Here is a 27,969-nt window from a genome sequence, read left to right on the forward strand (position 1 = left end):
TAAATGAAATAAAATCGTTTGCTTTGAACGTTTTGAAACTTACCAACACAAGACATCTTGAAAGTAAAATCGTATGACAATCACCGAACTTCAACAAATTCAAACTGAGTGAAACGTGGACCACGGATAAACCGGCAGGATGGTCAACAAGAAGTTCTATAAATGTTGAACGTATGCGCCAGCGCGTCAACTCGCGTATAACACGTACAGTCGGCGAAATAAGTGCCGACGATTTTTAATGAGGTTTTTGTCTACTGATGAGTCACTTTGATCATGATTAATTTCGTAGTCGAATTTCCGTAGTTCAATCTTAGTTAGCTGGAAATATAAAAATCTAGGAATAAGGTAAATGAGTTTCACAGACAAGAGCGTAGATATTGGGGGTACTGGAGGTGCATACCCCCCCAAGACTTCCAAAATATAAAATTTCAGAATTCTCGTCAAGAAGAAAAACAAAAGAAAAATTTTTTTGGTGCTTAGGATTTTAGTGCTGATTTTTACTACACTGCGCAAAAAAATTAACGCACATTCTGAAAATCTCAATTTATAACTTGTTTTTTATGTTCTCTCGAGAAGGTTTTGAACGAAACATGACACATTAAATGGAAGAAAAATTCAGGATTCCACCGAATCTTATGTGAAAGAAGAGAAATAAACAATTATCAAAATACTGGAATGCTGATAAGTGATTTAATACTTGGTATTTCCACCCCTTACTCCTTAGTTAATTACAGCTCGGCAACGACGGTTCATATTCAAAATGAGTGATCTTAAAATGTTCTGATCTAATCCTTCCCAGATTTCTCTGAGTTGGATTCCTAAGTCATTAAGAGTAGCTGGATGATTTTCTGAACTTCTCTGCCTTCTATTGAGGTTGTCCCAAACCTGTTCAATCGGATTGAGATCTGGACTTCTTGCTGGCCATTCCATTCGAGAGACTTCAACCTCTCAAGATAGTCCTGAACGATGCGCGCACGTAGGGGTCCTGGCATTATCGTCCATAAAAATGAATTTTTCACCAATGTATGGGGCAAATGGCACTACATGCTCTTCAAGAATGTTCCTTATATACCTATCAGCATTCATAGCTCCATTATCAACGACCACTAGGTCTGTGCGAGCAGTCAAAGATATTCCACCACATACCATAATCGATCCTCCCCCGAAACCAGTAGTATTCAGGAAATTGCACTGAGCATATCTTTCATGTGGACGTCTGTATACAAGGGAACGTCGATCACAATGGTAGAGGCAGAATCTAGACTCATCTGTGAAGAGAACTCTTTCCCAATCAGCCTCTTCCCAATGGATATGCTCTCTCGCAAAATCCAAACGCGTCCTTCGATGGGCTGGGGTAAGAGCTGGGCCTCTTGCCGCTACAGAAGGCCTTAAATCATATTCTCTGAGGCGATTTCTTATTGTCTGAGTGCTAATTTGCACCCCCTGAGTTTGCTCAAGCTGATTTTGAAGGAGGCGAGCGGTTGCTAGCCGTTGTCTCAACGAAGAAACTCTCAAGTAACGTTCTTAAATGGCAGTTGTTACTCGTGGTCTACCCTGTCCCGGTCTTCGGACATTCATACCTGTCTCCCTGAATCGCTGCAACATTCTGGACACACTTGTATGGGAAACTCCAAACCTTTCTGCAATTCTTGTGTATGTCCACCCTTCTTCTCGCAAAACTACCGCTTGGGCACATTCCTCTTGGGTCAAATTGCGTGTTTCGCGTTGCATAGCGATCGAGTGTAGAAAATCAAACGAAAGAATAACTATTGAGCACTAGAATTGATCGAGAACAACTGATTTCAGAATGGAGTCAATACATTCAAAATCTGATAATCTCATCTTTTTTTATTCCTGCTGGGAAAAAACATCTGTATTGAAGAAAAACGTTGAAAGTGGATAACATATGCATACCTACATAATTCTGATAAAAATAATTATTATCATTGAGAACACCTTCAGTTGTAGAATAAATTTGAGATTTCCATAATGTGCGTTAATTTTTTTGCGCAGTGTATATTTGGGACGCTAAATCTGTACATTCAATCCGTTTTTCTCTATCAGCTCTTTTTTTTGGATCTTATCTACCAATGTGGGTTTTATTCAGTATATTCATTTATGAGAGTTCTAAAATTATTATTCATTAATGTAGGTACAATGGTTTTATTGTCAGCCTGTAATTGAGTAAATTCTAGGTAAATCCATAAATATTGGAACCATTGCCTATCAGGTAACTGAACTGACCCTTTTAATCCCCTTGGATAAGTAAGAAAAAAAATCATACTTTCATATAAAGTTGGGCTTAATGAAGCAATTTGTAAAGGCTCTTATTAAGAATGGGTCATCTTTTGCATATATAGGGGGAAAAATGCATCAGTTGAGCACAGAAAATTCAAAGCAGGGATATTTGACGGCCCACAAATAAGAAAATTAATTAAGGATCCTGCCTTCATGAATTCAAAGAATCAAATTGAACGAAAAGCTTGGACATCATTTGTTGCAAGCTCAAAATTATGTTGAAATGGTTAACAAGATGTTCAATAGTTTCAAATCCTTAGGATGGGTTATTAAAATACACTATTTACACAGTCACTTAGACCGTTTAACAGAAAATTTAGGAGACTTGAGTGAGGAACAAGGTGAAAGATTTCACCCATATATAAAAGTTATGGAGGACCGCTACCAAGGATGAGACATGCACTTGATGGCAGATGTCTGCTAGAGTTTAAAAAGGGACTGTTTGAAAAAACATTCAAGAATGTCGCGGAAAAGACGCTTTCGAAGTGTTGAGTGAATATTTGATTTAATATTTTTTTTTTGTGAGTTCGACATAATATTGTATTTTGTATAACTGAAATAAAAATTTCGTATCTACTTTTGTTCCTTCCCCATAACAAAAAGAAAAGAACATCTACGCTCTTTTTAGAAGAGTAACAGAGTTGTGGTGAATGCGCTACTGTCTCATTCCTGAACTAACTTCCTTCAAGGATATTATATTCACTTCCCAATTTGTTGGAGGTGTACCGATAATAAAACTTGAGTCACATCTATTTTCATTAATTCAGAGGAAATTTCTTCCAAAATTTCTATTTCATTTCAAGTTCAAGTTCTTTCAAGAACAGTTATTTAGCAATATTTCCAATGAGTAGGTAATCGTCGTTCAATAAAATAACTTCAATAAAAAAATTAAAGCTGAAACTCACGGTGTCTGTAGTTTTCCAATTTTTTGAATTTGAACGAACTTGGGTTAATTTATTCCATGCAATCTGAAAATTCAATATAAAACAGGGTGTTGCATAAGAAAAAAAACATATGTTTGGTCATTTATACTATTTTGGTACACCCTTTGTATTTCCAAAGAATTTAAGAAATTAGCTCTAATGGATCCTAATAATACTGTATCGAAAAAAAATAAAAAATTTCAGCGCCATAGACCCTATGTGACAATACAGGGTGATTCACCGCTATGACGTTTATGAAAACATCATAATTTTATGCTGAAAATTTGCATATTGTGGTTTGAGACAATGATCTTTCTCCCTAAAATATTTTCAGATCTCTTCAACTCCCGGAAACAGACACTTTCTTTTTTCAAATGGCACACCCAGTATATTATTGCCTCACTTCTCTCTCTCTCTTTTTTGATGAAAATTTCGGTAATATGCCATACTAAGGTTAAAAACTCAACGGTTCATAAGTTATTGGGATTCTTATGATAAAAATTGTGGCAACGAGGACATTTTTTCGAATATTTCCGCAGAAAAAGTTTTTTTCGAAAAACCTTCATCATTTTCCATTCTGCAAATACGTATTAGTATGAGACTGTTTTCGATTTGGAGCAAAAATGTACAAGGTTTTTATCAGAAGGTCATGAACTTGAACAACTGAAATTCATAAGAACTCAAGATATTCAAATTGGAACATATATTTTTTAATATTTCAGTCAATTCTACATCTAAAAAGAGGACTTGACTGAGAAAATAAAAATATTTATTATACAATATATTTTCATTATTTCAGTTAATTCTACAAATAAAAAGAGAAATTGACAGAAATAATAAAAAATATAGGTTCTAATTTGAAAATCTTGAGTTTTGATGAATTTGAGTTTCCCAAGTTCTTGATCTTCTGATAAACACCCTTTATATTTTTGGTCCAAAACGAAAACAGCCTTATAATAACACGTATTTGCAAAATCGAAAATGAAAAAGGTTTTTTCGAAAAAAACCTTTTCTGATGAAATATTCGAAAAAATGTGAGTACTCGTCGTCACCATTTTTATCATAAGAATCTCATTAAATCATGAACTGTTGAGTTTTCAACAAAGGTATGGCATATTGATAAAATTGTCATCAAAAAAGCTATCTAATGAGGTAATAATATACTGGCTGTGCCATTTGAATTAAGAAAGTATTAGTCCGTTTTCGGTATAGTAATAGTAGTAATAGTAATATATATTAACGTCATCAATGAATTACATGACATGTCAATCAGAACTTTTTACAATTATGTAAATACTTATGAATATAATATGTATATATAAATTCTCGCTACAATGCAATAATCTGCGATAAAAAATACAAACACAAATTTGGTACGATATACATAATTAACTATGATAAAAAAAATATAAACACAAATTTGGCACTATACATAATCTAAAACAATGCAAGTACTAACGAATCAGTCAAGGAACTCATGTAAAAAATATATAGTGTTCTGCAGCAACAAACTCTTTACTCGTTTATGAAATTGCAATTTTCCCAGGCTCTTCACTTCATCTGGAAGCTTGTTGTAGAATTTGAGTCCCCAGAAATTTGGACCAAGTTCCTCCTTCCTCATTCTTAGACGGGGTAATGTATATTTATGTTTCTCTCGAGTATTGTAGGTGTGATAATACGAGTGCTTTGTGTACTGCTCCTTGTTTGCGTGAATATAATCTACACAAGCCAATATGAACACGGAGGTTATGGTAAGTATGCCTTCTTTTTTAAAAGTTTCCCTGCAGCTCTCTGTGCTTCGCATATCATACAAGGTTCTCAAAGCTTTCTTCTGTTTCAGGAGGACTCTTTCGGCATGACTACTGTGTCCCCAAAGAATTATTCCATAGACTGCCAAACTATGGAAGGCACAGTAGTAGGTTTGCTTAGCTGTTGTTTGGTCAACTATTTCTCTCATTCGACGTATCATAAATATCGAAGTTGACAGTTTTTTGCAAAGTGTGTCGATGTGAGTGGCCCAGCCGAGAGAAGACTGGAACTGCAATCCCAGGTAAATCAACGAGTTCTCACCAGAGTCCCTACCGGTGAAAACCAATTTCTGTGTTTTGTCCTCGTTGAACACCAGACCATTAGCCGCGAACCATGAACGTGCATCTCTCTCTGAAGTTATCGACGATCTGTGGAGCTCCTCGGGACACTTTGATCTGTTTATAAAACCAGTATCATCAGCATAACATACGGTCTTATCGGAGTTGACATTTGGAAACAGATCGTTTATGTATAAAATAAACAGCACCGGCCCCAGTATGGACCCCTGCGGAACTCCACTCCCCAAGCTCTCGAATCCTGACACCACACCGTTCCAATCAACCACCTGCCTCCTCTTCGAAAGATAAGAACGGAATAGATTATTTGCTTTTCCTCTTATACCATAGTGATGGAGCTTATTCAGAAGGATTTCGTGATTCACCGTGTCGAAAGCCCTACTCAAGTCCACGCACGTAAACTCAGCCTCCTCCCCTCTCTCACATGCCGTCATAACTTCCTCGAGCACCTCGATCATTGCTGTTATTGTTGATCTGTTCTGTCTGAAACCATGTTGGGAATCATGGATAATTGAGTGCTTTTCCAGAAATTCAACAAGGCGGTTCTTCATTATGAGCTCAAATATTTTCGATAATGCTGGTAATATCGATATGGGCCTGTAATTGGAGACATCATCCACATCACCTTTCTTGTAAATAGGGCAAACTCTAGCAATTTTTAGTTCTTCAGGAAAACGTTCTTGTGTCATACAGTCGTTCAAAATTTTGCACAGTGGTGTTAAGAGCAAAGGAATCATTTGTTTCATCAAAGCGACTGACATTCCATTAATGTCCCGAGAATTCTTACTTTTGAGGTCATGGGACGCATTTGCAATTTCCAATTCCGTTATGGGAAACAAGAACATGGATGTCTGAACTGATTCATGTTTCTTTTTAAGCAGGCTTTCTGATTTTTCGATGGAAATGTCAGAACTACAGTTGAATTTCGTGCCAACAGAAACCAGGTATCTATTCAAATCATCGGCAGTGAGATTATTCTCTGTCCTTGCTGATCCGTTTTTATTCGTTTCCTCGCGAATCAACTGCCACATAGTCTGATATCTGTTGTTCGATATCGACAGTTTATCGGCATTTTTCTTTTTTACTGTTTCCCTGATTTTCATCCGCAGAGACCTTCTCAAGACCTTACACAGCTCCTCACTAGCCTGATCCTTCTTAACCTTTGCTATTGTGTCAGCTGCCTCCAATCTATCCTTAATTGTTGTTATTTCCTGACTTACAGAGTATTTTTTCTTTTTTTTATTGACAATTACTTTTTTTTCAGGAAAACATGACCGGAAAATATCCAACAAACGGTCGTGAAATTCTGTGAACTGAACAATCGCACTATCCGAATATGTTTTCGTCCAGTCCTCGACTCCTATGCATTCTAGAAAATGGTGAGTTTTGGTTGCGTTGAATTCCCGTATGAATTTATATTTTCTTGTTTCAGGCTCAAGGTTGCAAACTGAAAATCTCACGATTTGGGCCATATGGTCTGAAAGATAAGGCTGAAAAGTGAATCTCCCGCCAGAACCGATGCTGATGTTGGAGAAAATGTTGTCTATACACGAGCTTGATATGTTAGTCACACGTGACGGCTCAGAGAAAACCACATCCAGGTTAAACATTTTGAGGACCTCGATGGTTTTTTGTCGATCTTTCGAGTTCTTCCCGAAGTCGATGTTGAAATCTCCCGAAACAAACAATCGGTCAGTCGGATATAAGGCCTGACATAATTCGAGTACTTTTGTCAAAACATCAAGGCACTGTGACACGTCACCAGATGGCGGCCTGTACAGTGAGAGTATCAATATTTTGTATTTCGTCAGTCGGACGCCAGCAAGTTCTATTTGTTTTTCAACAGAGTTAGATTTTACTTCTAATAATTCCTTGAAAGGTATTTACCTTTCAAGATAAGGAATTTCCGTAAGGATTTCCTTACGGAGGACAATAGCTGTGCCTCCGTGTCGTGAAGACTGTCTGCAATAAGAACTAGCTACTTCATAATTTCCCAGATTAATTTTCGAAATAATATCAGCTGTAAGCCAGTGTTCTGTAAAACACGCTATGTCAACATGACGCGATTCAAGAAGTTGTCGAACGCTGTCAATTTTATTTGCTAATGATTGCAGATTAAAATTTAAAAGTGTGATCTGCTTAGTTTGTTTATTTTTCATTTTATTTATAATAGTTTCTTTTTCGAAAAAATGTGAACCGTCTTATAGTCACTCCCTCCGGCCAATTATGACTTTTATACAGGTCTTCCTGTAAATCAACGTCTCCACCTACCTTAAATGATATGCTTTCGGAGTTCGCATTTGTTGGCTGAGCCTCAACAGTGAAAGGTCGGTTTGGGAAGGTCCTATTCAAATGTTTCATAATGGACTCCTCAGTCGTATTGGGGCTGACCCTACCAACATGAAGCCATATTTTGGGTCTACTGCTGCAGAACTCTTGTACCTCTCCATCGGATTTTCCGGTACCTTTTACTATTTCAGGACGAGATTTTTTGTTGACATCCCTCACCGATGATGATTTTTGCACAGACTGGACAGGAAAGACTCCCGTAAAAGATTTCCTTCCTTTGTTATTGTTTCCGTTACCCCTGTGTTTCACTTGTTGCCATTTATAGGATTCCTGGGATTCACATGTTCTTGGCGATGTCATATTTGAATCATCCTTATCTAATTCATTATTATCGCAATTCGAATACGGATCCCCGGCATTTCCACATGCGTTGTTTGATTTATTTACTGTATTTATGTTATTATTTATTTTTCGTTCAGGTTGTTTGGGGTTTTCGATCGAGGGAGATTCCATATTTTGAAACTTTTCGAGAAGGAGGACGTGCTTCTTTAATATTTCGTTTTTATCGCTCATTTCAGAAATCAGCATATCTTTTTGTTTGATCAACATTTCTTGATAGTCGAACTTACTTTCATTCCCATACATAATAATTGATTGTTCATTTTTACTGTCGCATATTCCATTCAGTTCAACGACATCGGAGCCATTTCGATCTAATGCTAGGGATTTTTCGAATAAAGATTCATTTATACCAGAAATTCTCAGTTTTAGTTCCTCGATTTCTCTATCCTTAACCTCACATTTACAATCCTTTCGGTTTTCACAACATATAACCACACCCTCAGAATTGACAAAGGTGCCACAGATCTTCAATACACAACTAGGGTGGTATTTAGAGTCACACTTTCCACAAATAATAAATATTTTCACCTCTTTCGAGCATTTTCTGCACGACATATCCGAAACGACGTTGCTGCGTGGCGCCATATTATATTTCAAAAATTGCAATAATAATAATAACCGGAAGTTTAAAGATCTGAAAATATTTTAGGGAGAAGAATCATTGTCTCAAACCCCAATATGCTAATTTTCAGCACGAAATCAAGATTTATTTTCCATGAACGTATAAAAGGCCAACACGGTGAATCAACCTGTGTGTGGCTTCCGAGAGTGTAATTGGCGCATGAATGAACGAGCGCCATAAAGATCCTGACTGATATTGGTTCCCAATGTTTTCACTTACGGAATCCCCCACTCTACATACTTGTCGCATAAATAACTATAATAATATATGTGTCAATTGTCAATCAAACGCCTTTTCAGAATTTCTGATTCCAATCAAAATGTACAGAAAACGTTGACAAATACACAAAAGTTTCAACATAACTCCAGAAAAAATCAAATTCATATGATGAGTTGATTACTAGGTCAAATGATGACTCACAAATTGCATTCAAATTAGTGATGGATGGGGGGGAACATTCCGAGTTAAATATCGTGTAGGTACATGACACATTGTCACGCAAAATTTGAAATGACCCAATTCTATAGAGTTAGATCAATCACGAGAATGAAGGGAAAAAAACGGATATCAGTTTTAAAGTTTTAATTGACTCGAAGTCGAATTCCCTACATGAATTGTATCAACCATAGGCATGGAACTGTCGTTTCTTTAAGAATTGAATCTGACTTTTGAATTCGGTCACAAAAGGGCTTCTGGCTCCAATTCATTGAATCTAATTAATATTAGCTTCCGAATCTACAGAAGGTATTTTGATCATTTTTAGAATGAAAATAATTTTTGGTCAACGATATCAAAATCCTTAACTTCTGAAGGCTTTCCCAACTAGAGGTTTCATTTTGATATTATAAAAAAAATAATTTGGAAGAAATCAATAGTTATTTCATTGTTAAGAGAAAGGTTTGTCATTAACGATTGAAAAAGATATCAGTTAAATGGCCGCCACGGTTGCAGCACAAATTCCTTTTCATGGCATGATTTTCCATAACCAATTATCAGAATTGCGGCTGTATGTCCTCGATAACTACACGAATTCCATCTTTAAGGCCTTGAATAAATTGTGGAGCATTGGCATAGACCTTAACTTTCACAAGGCCCCAAAGATGAAAGTATAAAGGCGTTGAATCAAATGATCTCGGTGGCCAATTATGATCTACGAGAAATAACACGGCTAGGAAACTCTTCTTGCAAAATTGCGTTTGTTTACTGAATATTTGAACAATATGTCGATCCAAAGACAGCACCCTCAATATGCATGTCCAAAGAATTTACATCGGCTTACTTTATATCAATGGTTCTTTACTAGTTCCATGGTGTTGGTGGTCTCTGTTAAGATTGAGCTTATTTATATGAAACCAGGCTGTCGACTTCTGCATTATTTAACACATCAGAAAATTGTGATTCCTTTCTGGAAAATCGTTATCTTTTACATACAGAATGCCATTTATTTATAGAATGAACAACAAGAGTCCAGCCATAGGTCTTTGAGAAACACCGATAAGTTAACTGACCATGTTATTTCTCGAAGAGGTGTTCACAATTGGCCACCGAGATCTTGTGATTTAACACCTATAGACTTTTTTCTATTGGGTCCACGTGAAAGATGAGGTATATGCCAATGCTCCACAATCGACGCAAGACCTAAAAAGACACTGAGTACACTATAACTTTAAATCAGGAAAAAATAATTTTAATAATTCTCAAATATGTACCTGTAACAAGTAACGAATAAGAAATGAAACAATAGTATAAGGAGATAAATAATGCTTGTAGATCCGTTATCACTAGGATATCAACATTTCCGTTAATTAAAAAGGTGATCATTTGAGGGGGTGTATTGATAATATATTAAAAAACGTTGTAATTACGTGTGATTGCAATATCGTGATTTGTCGATAAACCCAAATATACATCAATAAAAACCATGCCATAATGGTGGGGTAATATTTGTCGTCCTTGATTTGAACAACATACCAGTTATAGTTTAAAAAAATGGGGGTAAGAGAATACAAGAGCTTTTCATGATTTTTTTTTCAAATTGAATATTATTTTGATTAGATTTTAAAGCGACCAATAAGGTTAATTATTTTCTTGTATTATGCTTCAGAATGGGCTCCTATTCCAACACGAATGCGAAATTCGCATGAGGGTTGGAATTGCCTTCTGCAACGAGTATTAGACGATATTTTCTCTATTTCAGTCAAGTTTTGTGAAATATTGTCGAAATTCGATGAAATTAGATTATATATCCTAGTGACTTTTGGATTATATCTTGGCAGTTGATGTAACTGTTACAAAATTGACAGATTACGGAATTTGAATGATATGTTTCGAGTTTTGAAATAATTTATAATTACGCATTAAATTCGTGAATTATGTTCGACGAAATCGATTAAACACCACCAGAATTAAGGGAAAACGTTGCAGATCATTTCACTATATCCAAATTATATTACCAATAGTGACAATTGACTTGTGTTATGAAATTTGATAGGATCGGAAGTGTAGACAACCACAAAACGAAAAATATAACTGAAAACAATGCTGTAATGAGTTCATTACAACACTGTTTTTGGTACTGTAATGAACACATTACGATACTGAAACAGAGAAAATCATAGAAAACACTGTGAACACTACACAATTAAATACTCGTTATTCTGTTCATCACATATCGTCAGCTAAAAAGTAATGTGTATTTCAAATTGAATGGTAAAAATTTCATATAATATCTGTTTACACGTTTATAACATCATAATTGAATTGTTGAAGTTTCATATTTTATCCTTTTCGTTTCAAGCTACGAGATCTTTTAAATGTGGAAACCATCTACTTATATGTAGCACAAAATGCAAGCCTTCACAAAACCGATATGTTCGATTTGGTTAATGATCCAATAGAACCTACGGCAATATTTCGCAGAGGGATGAAATTCACTCTGGCCATCAGATTCACCAATGCAGGTTTCAGTGAGGGTTACGACAGGATCTGTCTTCGTTTCGATTATGGTGAGTTAAATTATAAAATTTTGAATTTATTTCTTAACTTTGATTACGATATGCAGTACAGCTTCAACTATTGAAATTTTCATATCTAAAGCGGAAAGTTGTACTTTCCCACACGAGAATGCCATTGCCCGAACGACGCGGAATGGAGTTCGAGAAAACAATAATCTGCGGGAAAGATCCTTTCCGCTCAAGATAGGAACAATATTTTTCTACAATCGTATTAAAAAAAAAACTTCATATCAATGTTTTCTTTGGTTTTCAATTACATTTAATCATTGAATAACGTGACCAAAGTGTATTCGAATTGAGTACTTTCTTGAGATCAACAAAGAACGCTAAAAGAACTTCCTTGAAGCTTTTGAAAAACCCATAAAGTTTTATAGTACTTGAAATTTCAGCAATTTTAATACAAATAAAAGAATTTGTTCATAGTAAATTATAAAAATTCCTTTAATTATTCCTGTATAGGGAGTTAAATGATTATTCAAACATTCATTCGTAACTCCACGAATGATGAATTACACAACTAACTACTCATCACCAGTCCTGAATAAATGAATATTGGTGAATAATAACGAATATTCTTAAATATCCAACTATTCACTGAACATTAAATTATTCACATTCAAACTCAATTGAATACTCAACTATTCATGAATAGAAAACTATTCATTGAATATTCAACTATTCAGTGAATACTCAACTATTCATTGAATATTCATGGATAGAAAACCATTCATCGAATATTCAACTATTCAGTTGATATTTCATGGATTTCATAATCATGAATGAATTATTTGAATATTCATTGAATAATTTTTGGAATAATTGCGCATTATTCGAAAAAATATTCAAATCATTCATTCATGATTCTCAGCCTACTCGAGATGTTCTCCAATCTACGTGCAAAATTACAAGCTGATCACAATATCCGAACCATAAAAAATTCGAGTAGGTCACATATTGTTTTCCTAAAATTTTTTTTATATACTAACTACTAATTGACTGGATGTTAAAATGATTCTCTTTGATGTTCCGATATTCAGTCTTTGAGATATCGAATTGTTTGTTCTATATACGTGGATTGACAATTTTTACGAAATATCATGTTGAAAACATCGCTGGAGTTTATTTTTGATCTTGTTGAAAAGTCTTCAATTGGAGAACGAGCGCACAAAAAAAAATTGTAGGCATAGTTTAAATTTCCCTCTTTTTTTTCAATTCAGGTCCAACTCCAAATCCATTGAAATCGACACGAGGTGTTGTTAATATAACATCTTCCAAAGTAGAGGATCAAGATGAGAAGATATGGTATGGAAACCTACTTGCTAAAGGCGATGATACTGTTACTGTTGAAGTATGTTTGATCCATCCTTACCCTTAAAATAGGCCATATTCGTATGAAAATCAAATGATTCAAATTTTTACATTTCGAATAACAGTAATGTAATTCGAAATATACACTCACCGGAAAAAACTTGACCACCTAAAATTTTGCTAAAGTTCGTTGACCAAGAACTTTCGTAACTTTTCATCGATTTCAATCTGCCAAACTGAAGATAAATTATTTGGTAATAAAATAAAGTCCAGCAATGTTTTCCAAGAATGTTGATAGTTTATTACTACAGAAACATGTTTTTGTAGTCCAATTTCTTATCACCCAGTGGAAAAGTTCGGGAAATTTGTAGAGATTCAGATCCGGGCTACCTGCAGACCATTCTGATCGTTGGATATCAACCCTATCCAAACATTGATTAACAATACAGGGTGATTCACCGGGATGGCCTATTAGACGTTTATGAAAAATCATAATTTTGAGCTACATATTAGGGTTTAAACACAGACTACTACTTCCTTTATTTCAAATGGCACACCCAGTATATTATTACATCATAGATAGTTTTTTTGATGACAATTTCAACAATATGCCATACCTTGGGTAAAACTCAACGGATCACGAGTTAATGGGATTTTTCGATTCTTCAAATAAGTAGTATTGAAAGACTATTTGCGTTTTGGACCAAAAATGTACAGGGTGTTCAAAGGAAAATCACGAACTTGGTCAACACAAATTCATCAAAACTTAAGATTTTCAAATTTGAACCTATATTTTTTATTATTTCAGTCGATTCTAAGTCCAATAATAGTGGGGGTCACATAAGCAAATCCTATTCCTAAAATGAATACTTTAAGAGTTATCGAGGAAGAACTATGAATGAGGAAAAACCGCAATTCCTCACTGTGTGGAGTAGTCTGTGACTTCCTGAAAACACAACACTGTTCCACAAGGTGTTGAGAAATTGGACTAGAAATACATGTTTTATTCACTCTGTATAAATCAAGCAATTTTGAAAAACTTTACTGCAGTTTGTTTTGATAACAAAAAATGTATCTTCAATTTGGGGTAAAAACAATTTGAATCGATGAAAAATTACGAAAGTTCTTGGTCAACAAACTTCAGTAAAATTTTCAGTGGCCGAGTTTTTTTGCCGGTGAGTGTATAAGACCAGAAGAAGCTAGTACACACACCGGCAAAATTAGGGGAACGGACAAAATCTCAACGAAGTTTGTACTGCATTTTCTCTAGATGAATTTAGCAATTATATTTTTGAAATGTAACTTCCTCGTGAACATAACTGTTCGATTATCGTCTTCAGATACATAGATTCTGTTACATACAGGGGTGAACAAAAAAATATCAAAAGTAAGGTTTTATTTAAAACACTCTGTGGAATGAATTGTTGACTGGCGAGAATGTTTACGAATACTTAAATATTGACTCATCTTTTTTAATTTTTTTTTTTATAGTTGCGATATCTTAATTTTGAGAGAAATTATAGCACATTGTATTAATTGAAGAATGGCAATAGTCAACTTGACTTCAACAATACAATGTACTCTTTCATCAATATAAGTAGTAGGTACCTCATGAAGTGCTGTAATTTGTCTCAAAATAATATATCGCAATAAATAAATGGAAATAATATTCTGAAAAGATGAGACAACATTTGAGTGTTCGTACACATTCTTGTTTGTCAACTGTTCTGAATAAAACCTTACTTTCAATTTTTTTCTGTTAACCTCTGTATATAACAAAAAAAGGACGGCATCTGAACAGTTATGTTCCCGAAGAACTAAGCAACAATTCAAAAAAAATAACTGCTGAAACCGGCAAAGGGCTCAAGATAAAATTAACCACAAACTTCGTTGAGATTTTGTTCATTCTCCTAATTTTGGCGGTGCTTATAATGTTGAGTGACTCATAAAGTGAAAATCAGCAGATAACCAGTTAATCTTATGCAATTTCATCGACAAAATTCCGAGAGATTTAATCAACATTATCGGAAAGGACGGGTGACGTGATGAAGTTGCAACACAACAATACGTCATTCTTCTACTAGTAGATATGAGGTCACAAGGATGAGATCACTGAATAAAATAATTTTCGTAGGTATCGATTCCACCAAGCGTTCCAGTAGGGATATGGAGGTTACAAATAGAAACAAGTAAGATCAACTCACCTGAAAGAAAAAAAACCTATACTTATCCAAACGACATATACATTCTCTTCAATCCATGGGTCTGCGGTAAGTTTCATTAGTTTGAAAGTACATATTTAGGAATTATAGTTTAATTACATAGGCGTACAACTTTCCTTTCGCCGTTTTTTTTCCGAAATTCGAGGCTTCATTGTAAAAAACTGGTTGAATATTTATGATTCAAAGTATTGGCCACTACTTTCTCCCATATTTCGGGCAGCGTACGATTCCCGCGTTGAAAAAACTGATCATCTTTTGAAGGGACCCACGAATCTATCCAATTTTTACTTCTTCATAAGGCCGGAAGTGCTGGTCAGCCAGGCCGTTCGCCATAGATCGAAACAAGTCCGAGAATACGGCGGGTGGAGTAGAACTTCCCATTTCAACTTTTTCAAGTAAATCTTGACCACTTTCGCAACATCGGGTCGAGCATTGTCATGCTGTATAATCACTTTATCATGTCTCTCGTAGTATTGCAGCTGTTTGTCTTTTAATACTGGGCTCAAACGCATTAATTACATTCCATAACGTTCGCCTGTGATTGTATCAGTTGGTTTTAACAACTCATAACACACAACGTCGAGCTGGTCCTACCAAATACTGAGCATGACTATGGAACCGTGAATATTCGGTTTGAACGTCGACGTGGAAGCATAGCCGGGATATCCCAATGACTTTCTGGGCTTGGGATTATTGTAATGAACCCATTTTTCGTCTCCAGTCACAATGCGATGCAGAAATTCCTTCCCTATTTGCCTTGCAAGTAGCTGTTCACAAGAAAATAAACGGCTTTCAACATATCTCAGCATCAACTAGTACGGCAGCCAATTTTCTTGTTTTTGAATCATTCCCATGACTTTCAGGCGTTTCAAAATGGCCTGTTGCGTCACGCCAAATGATCCTGCTAATTCTTGTTGCATTTGACACGAGTCTTAATCAAGTAATGCCTCCAATTCTGCATCTTCGAGAACCTTCTTTCTTTCACTGCCATGCTGGTCTTCGACGTCAAAATCACCGTTCTTGAAGCGTTGAAATCACTCTCGGCACGTTGTTCCACTAATAGCGGCCTCACTATAGGTATTCGAAAGCATCTGATGAGTCTCAGCCGCAGATTTTTTCATATTAAAGCAGAAAATTAAAACCTCCCGCAAATGACGAGAATTTGGCTCGTAAACTGACATGTTTAATCAAGAATAACTTTATGTAATAGTAATATGTAGTATAGTATGATGCTGACACAAATCGAATTATATTTCGATGGCGTTATATTAACAAATACCTAAGTTTATTGTATGACATTTACAATCTATTCATTTCGACTACCACTTACCGCTACAGACTTCTATTGCAAAACGGCAGAAGCAAAGTTGGACACCTAATAATATACCGGACCGGCTAATTTTTTTAAAGTGGAATCAAACAAAAATCTCGCAAAGGAAACAACAGTGAACCACTGGTAGTTTAAAAAAAATGTAAAAATAAACTCTGGTCCAGTACTTAACTTTTTTCTTGTCGTATCTGCTACCGATTGCGAGAAAAAAATTGCAAAAATTCTTCAGTAATCCTCAGGAAAATTCAGATAATTATAAAGTTTCAGTAAGCTGTGATGCATAAATTAATTATAAGTTATTTCACCCAATCTGTAGAGGAGATTAATGAAGGTTCATAAGCATCAAAAAAGGTAGGACTACAAGAAATACCCTGTATATTGCAATATAAGCTAAGAACAATCGAATCGGTAATCAAAAATGTGCTATTATTTCGAATAGTTTTTGATTCAAATTTTGTTATCAAACCTATCTTTCTCACATTACAGATATAAGTACACGTTGTCATCAAAAACATTTTTTCGATAACCCCCCCAGAAAAAAAGATCTACGCCCTTGTCTACAGCTCTCTGTCATCTTTAAATTTGGTGACCAGATCTATGCCATTACCATAACAACTTCGTAGAAGTATAAACATTCACGGGGAGGTCATAAATGAAAATCATTATATAATATGAGACCTAATATAGATCCCTGGGGAACACCAGTTTTCATAACTTCGCAGGAAATTTTACTACTTCATATTATAGAGTGTGAGCTGCTCAGCTCAGCATAAACCACGAAGCAAAACAAATTCACAACAACATTCCTGGAGAGTCCAAAAAAATGAACAGAAAATAACTACAGAATGAATTGAAGGAAATTCAGTATAAGAAATCCTACTAGATAATGGATTAATTTTGGCTAGGCAATTTTGGATACTGCGTCTATAAATGTATTATTGTAATTATGATATAATTACATGAATTCAATGATTGACTCAGTCTTCACTTAATGGAAATTCATTCGATATCAAATGAGGGTTTTTTCATTTCCCCTTCTCATTACATAAATAAATTTAATATGTCGATTTAATATTTCGTTCGTAAAATTCTTCTTGCGTATTTCTAAGTATATTATCCTTTATGAACTTCATGAGTTGAATTCTAATGTTGGTACGATAAAAATTATTGGCTCTGTATTTTTTGCATCCAATAAAGATTTTCATTATTTTACTTCGGGAATTCCATCGATGAATCCGAGTTTTTCCTTATCATAAAAACCTAAGAAATGTTTCAATTCCAAAAATATTTTATAGAAGATTTGGTGTTCATGCCTGAGAAGAGACTCCTGGATGAATACGTCCTCCAGGAAGTTGGGAAAATCTGGGTTGGGGCTTATGGAAGTGCAAAAGGACGAGAATGGGTGTTTGGTCAATTTAATGCATGTATTCTTCCGGCAATTATGTTGATGATGGACAGGAGTAATTTGCCTCATTCAAGGTAATTTTTTTTCCAGATGGAGTAATTGCTAAATTGGGGTGAAGAAATTGTTTTGGCCTGATATTTTGATTACTTCTGTCCCAACCTTCTTAAACCACAACTTCAGAGCTAACGCGCTCATTTTAAAGCAGAAGATTGCAATTTTTTATAAACTCCAAAACTATAAGACCTATAGGTTTTCGGAGTGAAAAATATTGAATTGAGTATTATTATAATTCTTGGTTGTGTTTTGTTGGATTACCTAATAAAAAGTGTCGGTCCTAAAACAGATCCTTGTGGAACACCAAGATGAATTTCGTACCCATCAATAATCATCTACTTCAACATGGATCTGTCACAAGCATCCAATCAAGGAATATTCCTCGAAAACCTAGGTTATACAGTTTATTGGCCAAAAACTCTGGTGAAATGATATCAGAAGCACGTGACAAATCGAAGAACAATCCAACAACAAACAATCCCACATCCAGTGAACTCTGAACAGAATAAATAGCAGTCTCGGTTGACCGTTCTGTTCTGAAACCATGTTGATATCAGTTATTAAATTATACTTGTCCAGATATTTCAGTATACGATCTAGAAATATTCTCTAAACACTTTAGAAAACACACTCAGTATTGATATAGATCTGTAGTTAACAATATCCTCAGAATTATTTTCCTTAAAATTGAAAGCTCTTATTGGAAAACCATTTAATATATTGAAATTTTTCAAAAGAAGGGGGAAATAACCATGGTGTAAAATTTTCGTTCTTTTGTTAATTATGCTGGTACCTAATAATCTCTCATCTAATCACAGTCGAGGAGATCCCGTCAAAGTTTCTCGAATGATCTCGAAGATGGTGAATAGTAATGATGAAGATGGTGGAATCCTTATTGGAGATTGGAGTGGCGATTACTCAGAGGGTACTGCTCCTTCAGCTTGGACCGGATCTGTAGCCATTTTACAGGAGTATCTAGATACACAAGAGCCTGTTCCTTTTGGCCAATGTTGGGTATTTGCGGGCGTCGTCACAACAGGTAATTTTCATTAAAGTAGTACAAGTACAAGTAGTAGTTAGGCTCCATTAGAGCAACATTCTCATATGGTGTAACAAAAAGTGACTAAATATACAGGGTTAGAACTATTTAGAGAGACACAGGGTTGCTTAAATTACAAAAAAGTTGCACTATGAGGTGTGAGTGTGTTGGTTTAAACAGATTCAAAATATCTTCAGTGGTTCCCGAGATATCTCGAAAAAACTAAAAATCGAGATTTTTTGTTTTTCTGTATAACTCATTTGTTTTTGGAAAAAACTCCACGAAATTCGGTTTGTAGCCATTATCCAATATAAAAATTCTAATGGTGCCTTCCTTTTTTATGAAAGACATATTGGTTCTCCTTATGGGGTGATGAAGAAAAAAATTACGAATTCAACAAAGTATCACACTCTACAAAAATATCAAGTCTAGTTATTCTAGCTACGCAAATTAGAACTCCATTTTTATTTATTTGTTTAAGTAGTAGGCTGGTGCCAGAATTGTAATAACTTGTTACTTTGTTCAGTTGTTATGTGAAATCATCACTTGAGTTTTGTAGAAACCTGAATCTTGTTTGATAAGTAAGTAAGTAATGGTCTATTTGTGCCCCCCACCAGAGCCATTCTCTCCATAAAGTGATCTACAGCTCGCCTTCCAGTTCCAGAGTTCTAATGAACTCCAGTATCTGGGATGGCTTCTAGGAGGCTACTTCCTCACTTCTACGAGTTTCGTGTCCAAAGCAAGTTTTGCGTTGGCTAGTGATGGCGAGCTATTCGGTCACCAGATGATCTGGAGTTTCTTCCTCCTATCCACAGAATCTGCACTCGTCATTTTCTGTTAGACCCATTCTCATTGGGTGTTTCCTAAGGCGGCAATGTCCTGTAGGAAGGGGTAATATATTTTTACTAAGATTCAGATACTTCTTAGAACTCGCAGAGTCAAAGTTTCAAAGAAACTTTTTAGAGTGATCCACATCAGGAAGATTCCGCCAGAGTGTTTCTCTTTAGGATTTTTCCTTCTCCTGAAACTCTTTCTTGTCAACGCAACAGAAGAGTTCAAGGGCAATGAAAGGCAAGTGGGTTGGCCTCTTCATTCCCTTTAATTCCCGGGTGGCCGGGAATCCAGACTAAAAGGACCTTGTTATTCTTGCCTATTTCATTGAGTTTTCTTCGGCACTCCAACACCATCTTAGAATCGATGATATGTGAACTCAGTGCTTTGATTGCAACCTGACTATCAGAATGTATGGCTATATCACATTTCTGATAGTTTCTTGCTAGGTTAATTCCTACACATCTTTCTATTGCAAGTATCTCTGTCTGAAAGACATTTAGACAGCGGCCCAACGATATTGAGCATTTGATACCGGCCCCGAATATTCTAGCTTCAGTCCCCATCGTGGTTTTAAAACCATCTGTGTACCATTTAATGGTATGCTTTTCAAGAACTGGGATTGTGGACTTCTTTTCCCAATATTCTTTTTCACTAAGTATCGTGATGAATGTTTTTTCGATGCTAATTTTCTTTATCATCCCGTCAAGGAAGACCAGGCTCTCTTATTTCTAATTCCCTGAAGGCCGGTACCTTCCCTAGATAGTCTCAGAGTGGCCTCATAGGCCACTCTCTCTATCTCTAGATGAAGAGGTGTGAGATCTGTATTGTTGGCACGTTCTCATAGCTCCAGTGATACAAACACAGGCTAACATTCGTATTGTATCAAGGGTTTTCCTCGTGTAGTGCTCTAGTATTCCAGACTATTGCCCAATAGGTTATTATTGACAGTATGTGCAGTATTTTTGGGTTACATCCCCAAGTCTTACCAGCCAAACGTCTGCACGCTGATGGGGCGATAAAAATAATTGATTTTTTTTTGAGAAAAAGTGAAATAAAAATTTTGGAATTAAGTAATAAATAATCATCAAGATCTAAGGTGTAGAAAATGATTGATTTATTTTGTTTCGGGTGTATTATCACACTCCGATGTTTGGTAGGTGCCGTTCTTATTGCAATATTGCTTCATGTTATTTCATGTCTTGTTTATGTTATAAAACCTCAAGTCCACGGAATTGTTTTCCAGTGTGTCGTGCTCTTGGTATACCATCTAGAGTAGTTTCAAACTTGGTGTCGGCCCACGATACCAACTCGAGCTTAACAATAGATAAGTATTATAACAAAGACGATGAACCCATTGAAGGAGACCCTAATAATCCAAACGGTGAGGACTCTATATGGAACTATCACGTTTGGAATGATGTATGGATGGCAAGACCAGATCTACCATCAGGTAAACTCCAGAAACTGTCTAGTTAGAACTTGTCCTATTCGCCAATAATTCTCTACTAATATGAATTGTAAAATTCCTCAACGTCAATTTTAATCGATTATTTTTGAGACATTGAAAATAAATTACATCGGAAAATGAATTTGTTGAAATCTCCAAAAATTTTGTATATTATACTGACCTAATCTAGTCTTTCAACAGAATAAGAAATAAAGTCCTTTTTGTATTAGGTTATGGTGGCTGGCAAGCTATTGATGCTACACCCCAAGAAACATCAGCGAATTTCTACCAGTGTGGTCCAGCGTCGTTAGAAGCTATCAAACAAGGAGCTGTTTGTTACAATTATGATGTTGAGTTCATGGTATCTTCTGTAAATGCGGACGTCCTTCGATGGAAAGAAGATCCACATCATGTGCTTGGATACGCCAAAATCTACTGCAATAAATACCAGTAAGGATGAGGTTTTAATTTCGATGCACTGATACTCTGCGATATTAGGTGTAGCAAAAAGAAATCCATTATTTTTTCCAGAAGATGGCTATGGTTATCTGAATTTCGCGTTGTACGAGTCTGATCGGGTTCCATTAGATGGAGTTAGAAATATGAGATTTCGTACTACAAAAACTTTTCTGACAGTTATGTGATTAGTTGACTCAGTTCAATTTGAGCGCGCGTGAAAGATGGACACTGGCAAAGAGAAAATACTCCATATTTTATAGTTTTTCTTATATGAAGGCCAAAAATGCAAGCCAATTTTGATTTCGTCGATTCCGTTCCGATAATTTCGAATGTTAAAGATGCACCACGTACTGGAAGGCCAATTGTCGAAAATGTCGATAAAAACATGTACATTGTCGAGTCCGACCATGAGGCAAGCCCTGGTTCGATTGCCCAAGAGCTAAAGATTGCACAAAAAACCGTTTGGAACCATTTGCATAAGGCTGGTCTCAAGAAGAAGGTCGATGTATGGGTTCTACAGGCAAAAAAACCTCATGAACTAAATTTCCATCTGCGAATCGCTGCTGAATCGCAACAAAATCGACCGATTTTTGAGGCGTTTGGGGAATAGTGATGAAAAGTGGAACATTTACGACAACGTCAAGCAAAAACGGTCGTGGTCGAAACGCGGTAAGCTGGTGGCCAAGTTAGGATTGACGGTCAAAAAGGGTTTGCAATCGCCCAGAAGCGGCCAGCTTTGGGCTTTGGTCAATAGGAGAGGAATTGTGTTCCATCAGAACAACGCCAGGCCACACACATCGATAGTGACTCGCCAGAAGCTCCGGGAGCTTGATTGGGAGATTTTTCTGCATCCACCTTATAGCCCGGACCTGGCACCAAGTGATAACCATCTGTTCCTGTCCATGGCGAACAATTTTGCTGGTGAAGATTTGGTTCAACAGAGGCTTGTGTAAATCGACTGTCTCAATTTTTTACCAATAGGAACGAGGACTTCTTTGAGAGAGACATAATGATATTACCTTCAAAATGGCAAATAGTTATCGAACAAAACGGCGCATATTTGACCTAAACGGGATCATTCTAACTATGGCAATTAAAGCCTTGTTTTCATGCAAAAATAATTGATTTCTTTTATCTACACCTCATATGTATCATAAAACTTTTTTCACGATAGTTGAAATAATGTTTGTGATAGTACCTGAAGAAGTAATTATTCATTATTCATGGAATAAGTTAGTATAATTACAAATACATAGTTAAAATTTGTTTTCAGCATCGGCAGAATGATTCTAACTAAGAAACCATTCATCTACGATCCAAACGGGGACAGAGATAGAGAAGAGATAACTTCTTCTTACAAGCAAAAGGAAGGTACAGAAGCCGAAAGAGTATCTCTATATAATGCTGTCAGAGGATCGGAAATAGCAAAGAAGTAAATATTATCCGTCAATTCAACAGAAAAATTATTAATTCCCAAATCATAACTTCAATAATTTTCATATACAGGATCTGATATAATGCTCTCGGTTTGACTAATTTGACTGTTACTAATACCTATTTATCTTGAAACTTTCAGGTTCTTTGCAATGCCAGATCGTGAAATGGAAGATATGGAATTTGAATTGAAAGATATAGATAAAGTAATGATTGGCGAGACTTTTGAAGCTATTATTACAATTAAAAATAAGGGAAAGGAAGTTCGCCATATAGGGGCAGTTATCACTGCATACAGCGTATACTATACAGGAGTGAAAGCTCATCTTATTGAAAAGGCTAAGGGAGATTTTTCCATGCCGCCTGGAGCAGGTGAGGGAAGATCAAACAAAAAAAACTTTTATTTTAACATTTACTTTGAAAATTCTTGCAACTCCCTTGAGTTTTGCAGTGGAAGAATTATTGCACCATAAAGTGAACAAACCAAAATGATAATCAATTATCAGTTCAATACTCAATGAATATATACTTGAAACCACACAGTATTGAATACATGTAACAATAACAAGTGAATAATATAAATGCATAATACTCATATCCCAACAGTAACAAAGAAGAATAGATTGTTAAATTCTAAAAAAGGACATTTATTAAATATGCCGGCATTCACTTCAGATGGTCAGGATGTAAGACGCCTCTGAGCATCTCTTCTGAATTATATATCTCCAATGAGAAACTACTACTCAACGATACATCTGTTCAGTGTGTAGAAATGACATAAAATAATGACATATTCACATACTTAGCTATTTCATACACAAGGTGTAGAAGAATCAGAATGATTCAAATTTTGAAGGAATCGACAGTACTGAGCGCATAAGTTTGAATTATTTTTTACTCTACAGGCTGGTATCCAGGACTGACTTTCCCATATGAGTGGTTCTTAGGCCATTCTACCCGGGATATTTGCACACTATGTATTCAACGGTTTCTACCTCCTTCGAATGGTTAATCTTAAAAACCAAAAGACGATACATAAGAACACGCTAACCAAATATCCAAAGCTTCTAGCGACTCACTATCGATGTGTGTGTCCTGATGGAACACATTTCCCTTTCCAATTGGCCAAAGCTGGCCGCTTCTGGGCGATTTCTTTCTTCAGATGGTCCAATTGTGACAGTATACAGGGTGGGCAAATTTCGATGTTTTAGCACTACAACTTTTGAACCAGATGAGATAGACAAAATCTGATACCCACTTCTCGGTCTCTTTTTCTGAGAAACTAACAAGGGTAGTATTCATTTTTGGCCACCTTCTTTTGTTTTCGAGTTATAAGCGAAAATCGGAAAAATGGCGATATCGAAAAACATTTATATCTCCGCTAATACTGATGATAGAGCTCTGAAATTAAAACATTATACAGGCACTTTTTTACGTAAAATCCAGTGGCGTGCTCGTATTTTCAAAAGGGTTTTTGATTACGAAGCTATGACCCAAAGTTATGTTTTTTCAAATGGGAATACTAGATTTTTGTGTCATTTTCTGAAAGCTTGATTTTTCCTGATTTCAAAAATATATAACATCGTATGATTCGGATCAATATAATTAATATAAAATGGCCAAAAACCTCTTTTCACCTAAGAGTCTCAATATTTCTATGGTTTCAACTGTACAGTTCCCAGTCAACAGATGGGTCAAGGGGAGCAGCTCATAGTAGATGCCAATTCCATCAAAACCTTCATGGCCGTCAATTCTAGTTTGGGCACCGTTTCCGCCGGCTCACCTCGTTTCGACCACGACCGTTTTCGCTTGACGTTGTCGTAAGTGATCCACTTTTCATCACCAGTCACCAATCGGCTTCAAAAATGGGTCTTTTTTGTTGCGATTCAGCAGCGAGTCGCATATGGAAATTCGGTCCATGAGGTTTTTGCATTAACTAGTGTGGTACCCATACATCGAACATCTTCTTGAAGCCAGCCTTTTGCAATTTGGTGCAATCGTTAGCTCTAAGGCAATCAAAACAGTGCTTACATGACAGTCGGACTCGACAATTTCCATGATTCTATCGAGATTTTCGAAAATTGGCCTTCCAGTGCGTGGTGCAATTTGACGAAATTACCGGAACAGAATCTACGAAAACAGTTTCGGACCAGCCTATGGAAACAAAAATAATTTAAACTTATGCGCTGAGTACTGTCAGGGGGGCATAACCCCCTTGATTGAAAGTAATAAAAGAAATAACAAAAAATTATAAGTAACAATTAAAAAAAATTATAAGTAACAATTAAAAAAAATTGTAAAAAATTGATAAATTTTATTTTTTCAAAGTAGGGATAACCGTCCTATGTGTCAACTCTAATTACGCCACTGGTCATTAATACATATTTTTTCATAATATGGTGAAATTATCCTTGCAGTTGAAACATTGAAAATGACAATTCCTCCGGCGAAATATTTGGATAAGCTAGTGGAATACGGCATGGTAAAACTTTATGCAGCAGTAACAGTCAAAGAAACTAGACAAACTTGGGCAGATGAAGATGATTTCCAAGTATTAAAACCACCAATTAGGATACAAGTAAGTAATTATAACTAGCATTTTTTTACGGGCCAAATTTCAATGATTATATTCATAAAAAAAATGTTTTACGGTAAATAGTGAATCAATATATTGCAGTAGTGTTTGATAGAATTTTAAGAAATCTTTTGAATATGATGGCACTGCATTTACTGATTTCAATTAAATAATTTGTGTGAATTCAAAACTGCTCCTCTTCAAACTTCTTGAGCAAAGCTCTAGATCCTGCAGTAAGTGCTGGTCGATTTTGTAATATCCAAAACGTCATGAACCTAGCTTATTCGACTAGCTACACCAGTGCGAATTAATTCGAGCTAATTGTGTAATTAGCTCGACAATTCGAATTAATTCGCACTGGTGCAGCCAGTCGAATACGCTATTAGGTATATGGTAAACAAACTCTTTTAACGCATTTTTGTTTTGGCGTCATATGTCTGATTTTGTGTCAAATAATCATCATTTGCGGCAAATGTTGATTCTACTCTTTCATTCAAAGAAAACGGCAGCTGAAACGCATCGAGAGCTCTAAAAAGTTCACAACAACTTGCCGAAGTTGGTTCCATCGCTTCAAAGACGGTGATTTCGATGTTGACGAACATCCTCGTGAAGGAATTCCAAAAACCGTCAAAGTCGCTGAGTTGGTATTATTATTATTTCACTGAATCGCGGTTGTAACGGTTCTGTTAGCTTACCGGGAAGTGCGACCAAATTGATCTTTTGTTCTTAATTCTACCTATTCATTCAAACCCAGGGAGGCCGTCGATTCTGTTAACGAAACCAACGACATCCTTGGAGCCTTGGCTATTACTTCGTGAGTATCCAGAACTGACTTTACCACGTGTTGGTTTTTAGGCCAGTCAGGCCTGGCTGTTTGCACACTACGTGTTCGTCAGTTTCTACCTCTTTTCCAGAGAGCCTGCAGATCTCATCTGCTGACTTACCCATGCGGTACAACAAGTATTTGCACAGTGTCCTCTCAGCAGTCCCACCATTACCCGAAGCTCGGCTTCCTATTGATTATTGAACCACTGCCTTGTATTGGTATTTTCCTAGGCCTAAGAACCAACGAGTGTCAACCTTAATGCCCCTTTTGCAAGTTGATCGACATTTTTATTTCCTTCGATACCACAATTCCCGGTACCCATAGTAGAATTAGTTCATTGCATCTGGCAAACTGCTTTATAGTATTACGACACCTCCATCTCAATAGAGACTCCTAGGCTGGGGGTATTGCTCGATGAGGATCCGTTCCGAACGCAGATAGTGCGCATTCAGATCATCACTTTTTCAGTTGACGACACATGCTCTGGCTCACCAGAAGTTCCACTAATATGAAGACATCAAAAATGGGTTGCTCCATAGATAGCCTCAAAAGATGAACACTTTTACCGTAACATTATTCGAACTTTACCAAAGCCCAGAAAGATGGAAAAAGCTAACAATGGGCAATACTTTGAATGATTCATTTTGTAACAATTTCATAAAAAAAACAGCCAGGGCTTATTTCCGACCCTATACTTTTGCTAACCACTTACCTACTAGCATCCGGCTGCAATAACTTCAATATAGTTCACCTCTAAAACGTGGTACCTCATTAAACTTTTGAGTTTTTTTTCAGATTTGAACCCAATACTCAAAATAGTCATAAAATATTGTCGATTCAAAAATTCATTCTTCAAAATGATTATTCATCTTTGGTCCCAAAAATGTTTTGTTATTTCAGATTCCAGCTGAAATTCCATTGCAAAAGAATACTACCATCAGCTTGGGTTTCAAGAATCCACTCAACATGGTACTAACAAAATGTAAATTTTACGTCCATGGTCCAGCATTGCTCAAGAACTACATATTAGCTTGTCCTGATGTTCAACCCCAACAAAATGTCTCCATTGCTGCAGGAATCAGCCCAAGAAGTTTGGGAGAACACGTTTTGGTTGCAACATTCCATTCTTCTGAACTGCATGACGTTACTGGTTCTGTTAAAATCCATGTTTACTAGGTTTAAATTAGGTTATTTTCTTCAACTAATAAGGCACTTGCTTAAGTTACCCTTCATTTTATATTTGGTAGGTACCTATTTCTTTTTGCAGGTCTTTACTATTCCAGAATATTGATAATCAATCAGTTAATAAATATAACTCAAAATTAATAAAAATATAATTGAAAATACCTGTCTTTCAATAAATATATCCCTTAAGGCTACTCC

General features: G+C 36.0%; 2 protein-coding genes across 2 annotated transcripts in view; one reads left to right on the plus strand and one right to left on the minus strand.

Annotated features, from left to right (window-relative positions):
• The window catches only part of LOC123672793, a 33,406-nt gene extending 33,205 nt beyond the window's left edge, over positions 1–201 (minus strand). The window contains exon 1 of the mRNA XM_045607083.1: positions 44–201. Coding sequence (XP_045463039.1) covers positions 44–56 — 13 coding nt within the window. The 5' untranslated portion in view covers positions 57–201. The remainder of the gene's footprint in view (positions 1–43) is intronic.
• Positions 202–10,523: 10,322 nt separating this feature from the next.
• On the plus strand, positions 10,524–27,948 carry LOC123673118 (hemocyte protein-glutamine gamma-glutamyltransferase-like). The gene is made up of 12 exons (XM_045607558.1): positions 10,524–10,634; positions 11,437–11,644; positions 12,871–13,001; positions 15,096–15,231; positions 17,809–17,992; positions 18,791–19,011; positions 21,089–21,295; positions 21,523–21,742; positions 23,025–23,183; positions 23,328–23,557; positions 25,603–25,763; positions 27,487–27,948. The coding sequence occupies exons 1-12, from the start codon at positions 10,629–10,631 to the stop codon at positions 27,760–27,762; spliced, it is 2,139 nt and encodes a 712-aa protein (XP_045463514.1). The 5' UTR covers positions 10,524–10,628; the 3' UTR covers positions 27,763–27,948.
• The last annotated feature ends 21 nt before the right edge of the window (positions 27,949–27,969 follow it).

Source organism: Harmonia axyridis, chromosome 2, assembly GCF_914767665.1.
Source record: "Harmonia axyridis chromosome 2, icHarAxyr1.1, whole genome shotgun sequence".
Lineage (NCBI taxonomy): Eukaryota > Metazoa > Arthropoda > Insecta > Coleoptera > Coccinellidae > Harmonia > Harmonia axyridis.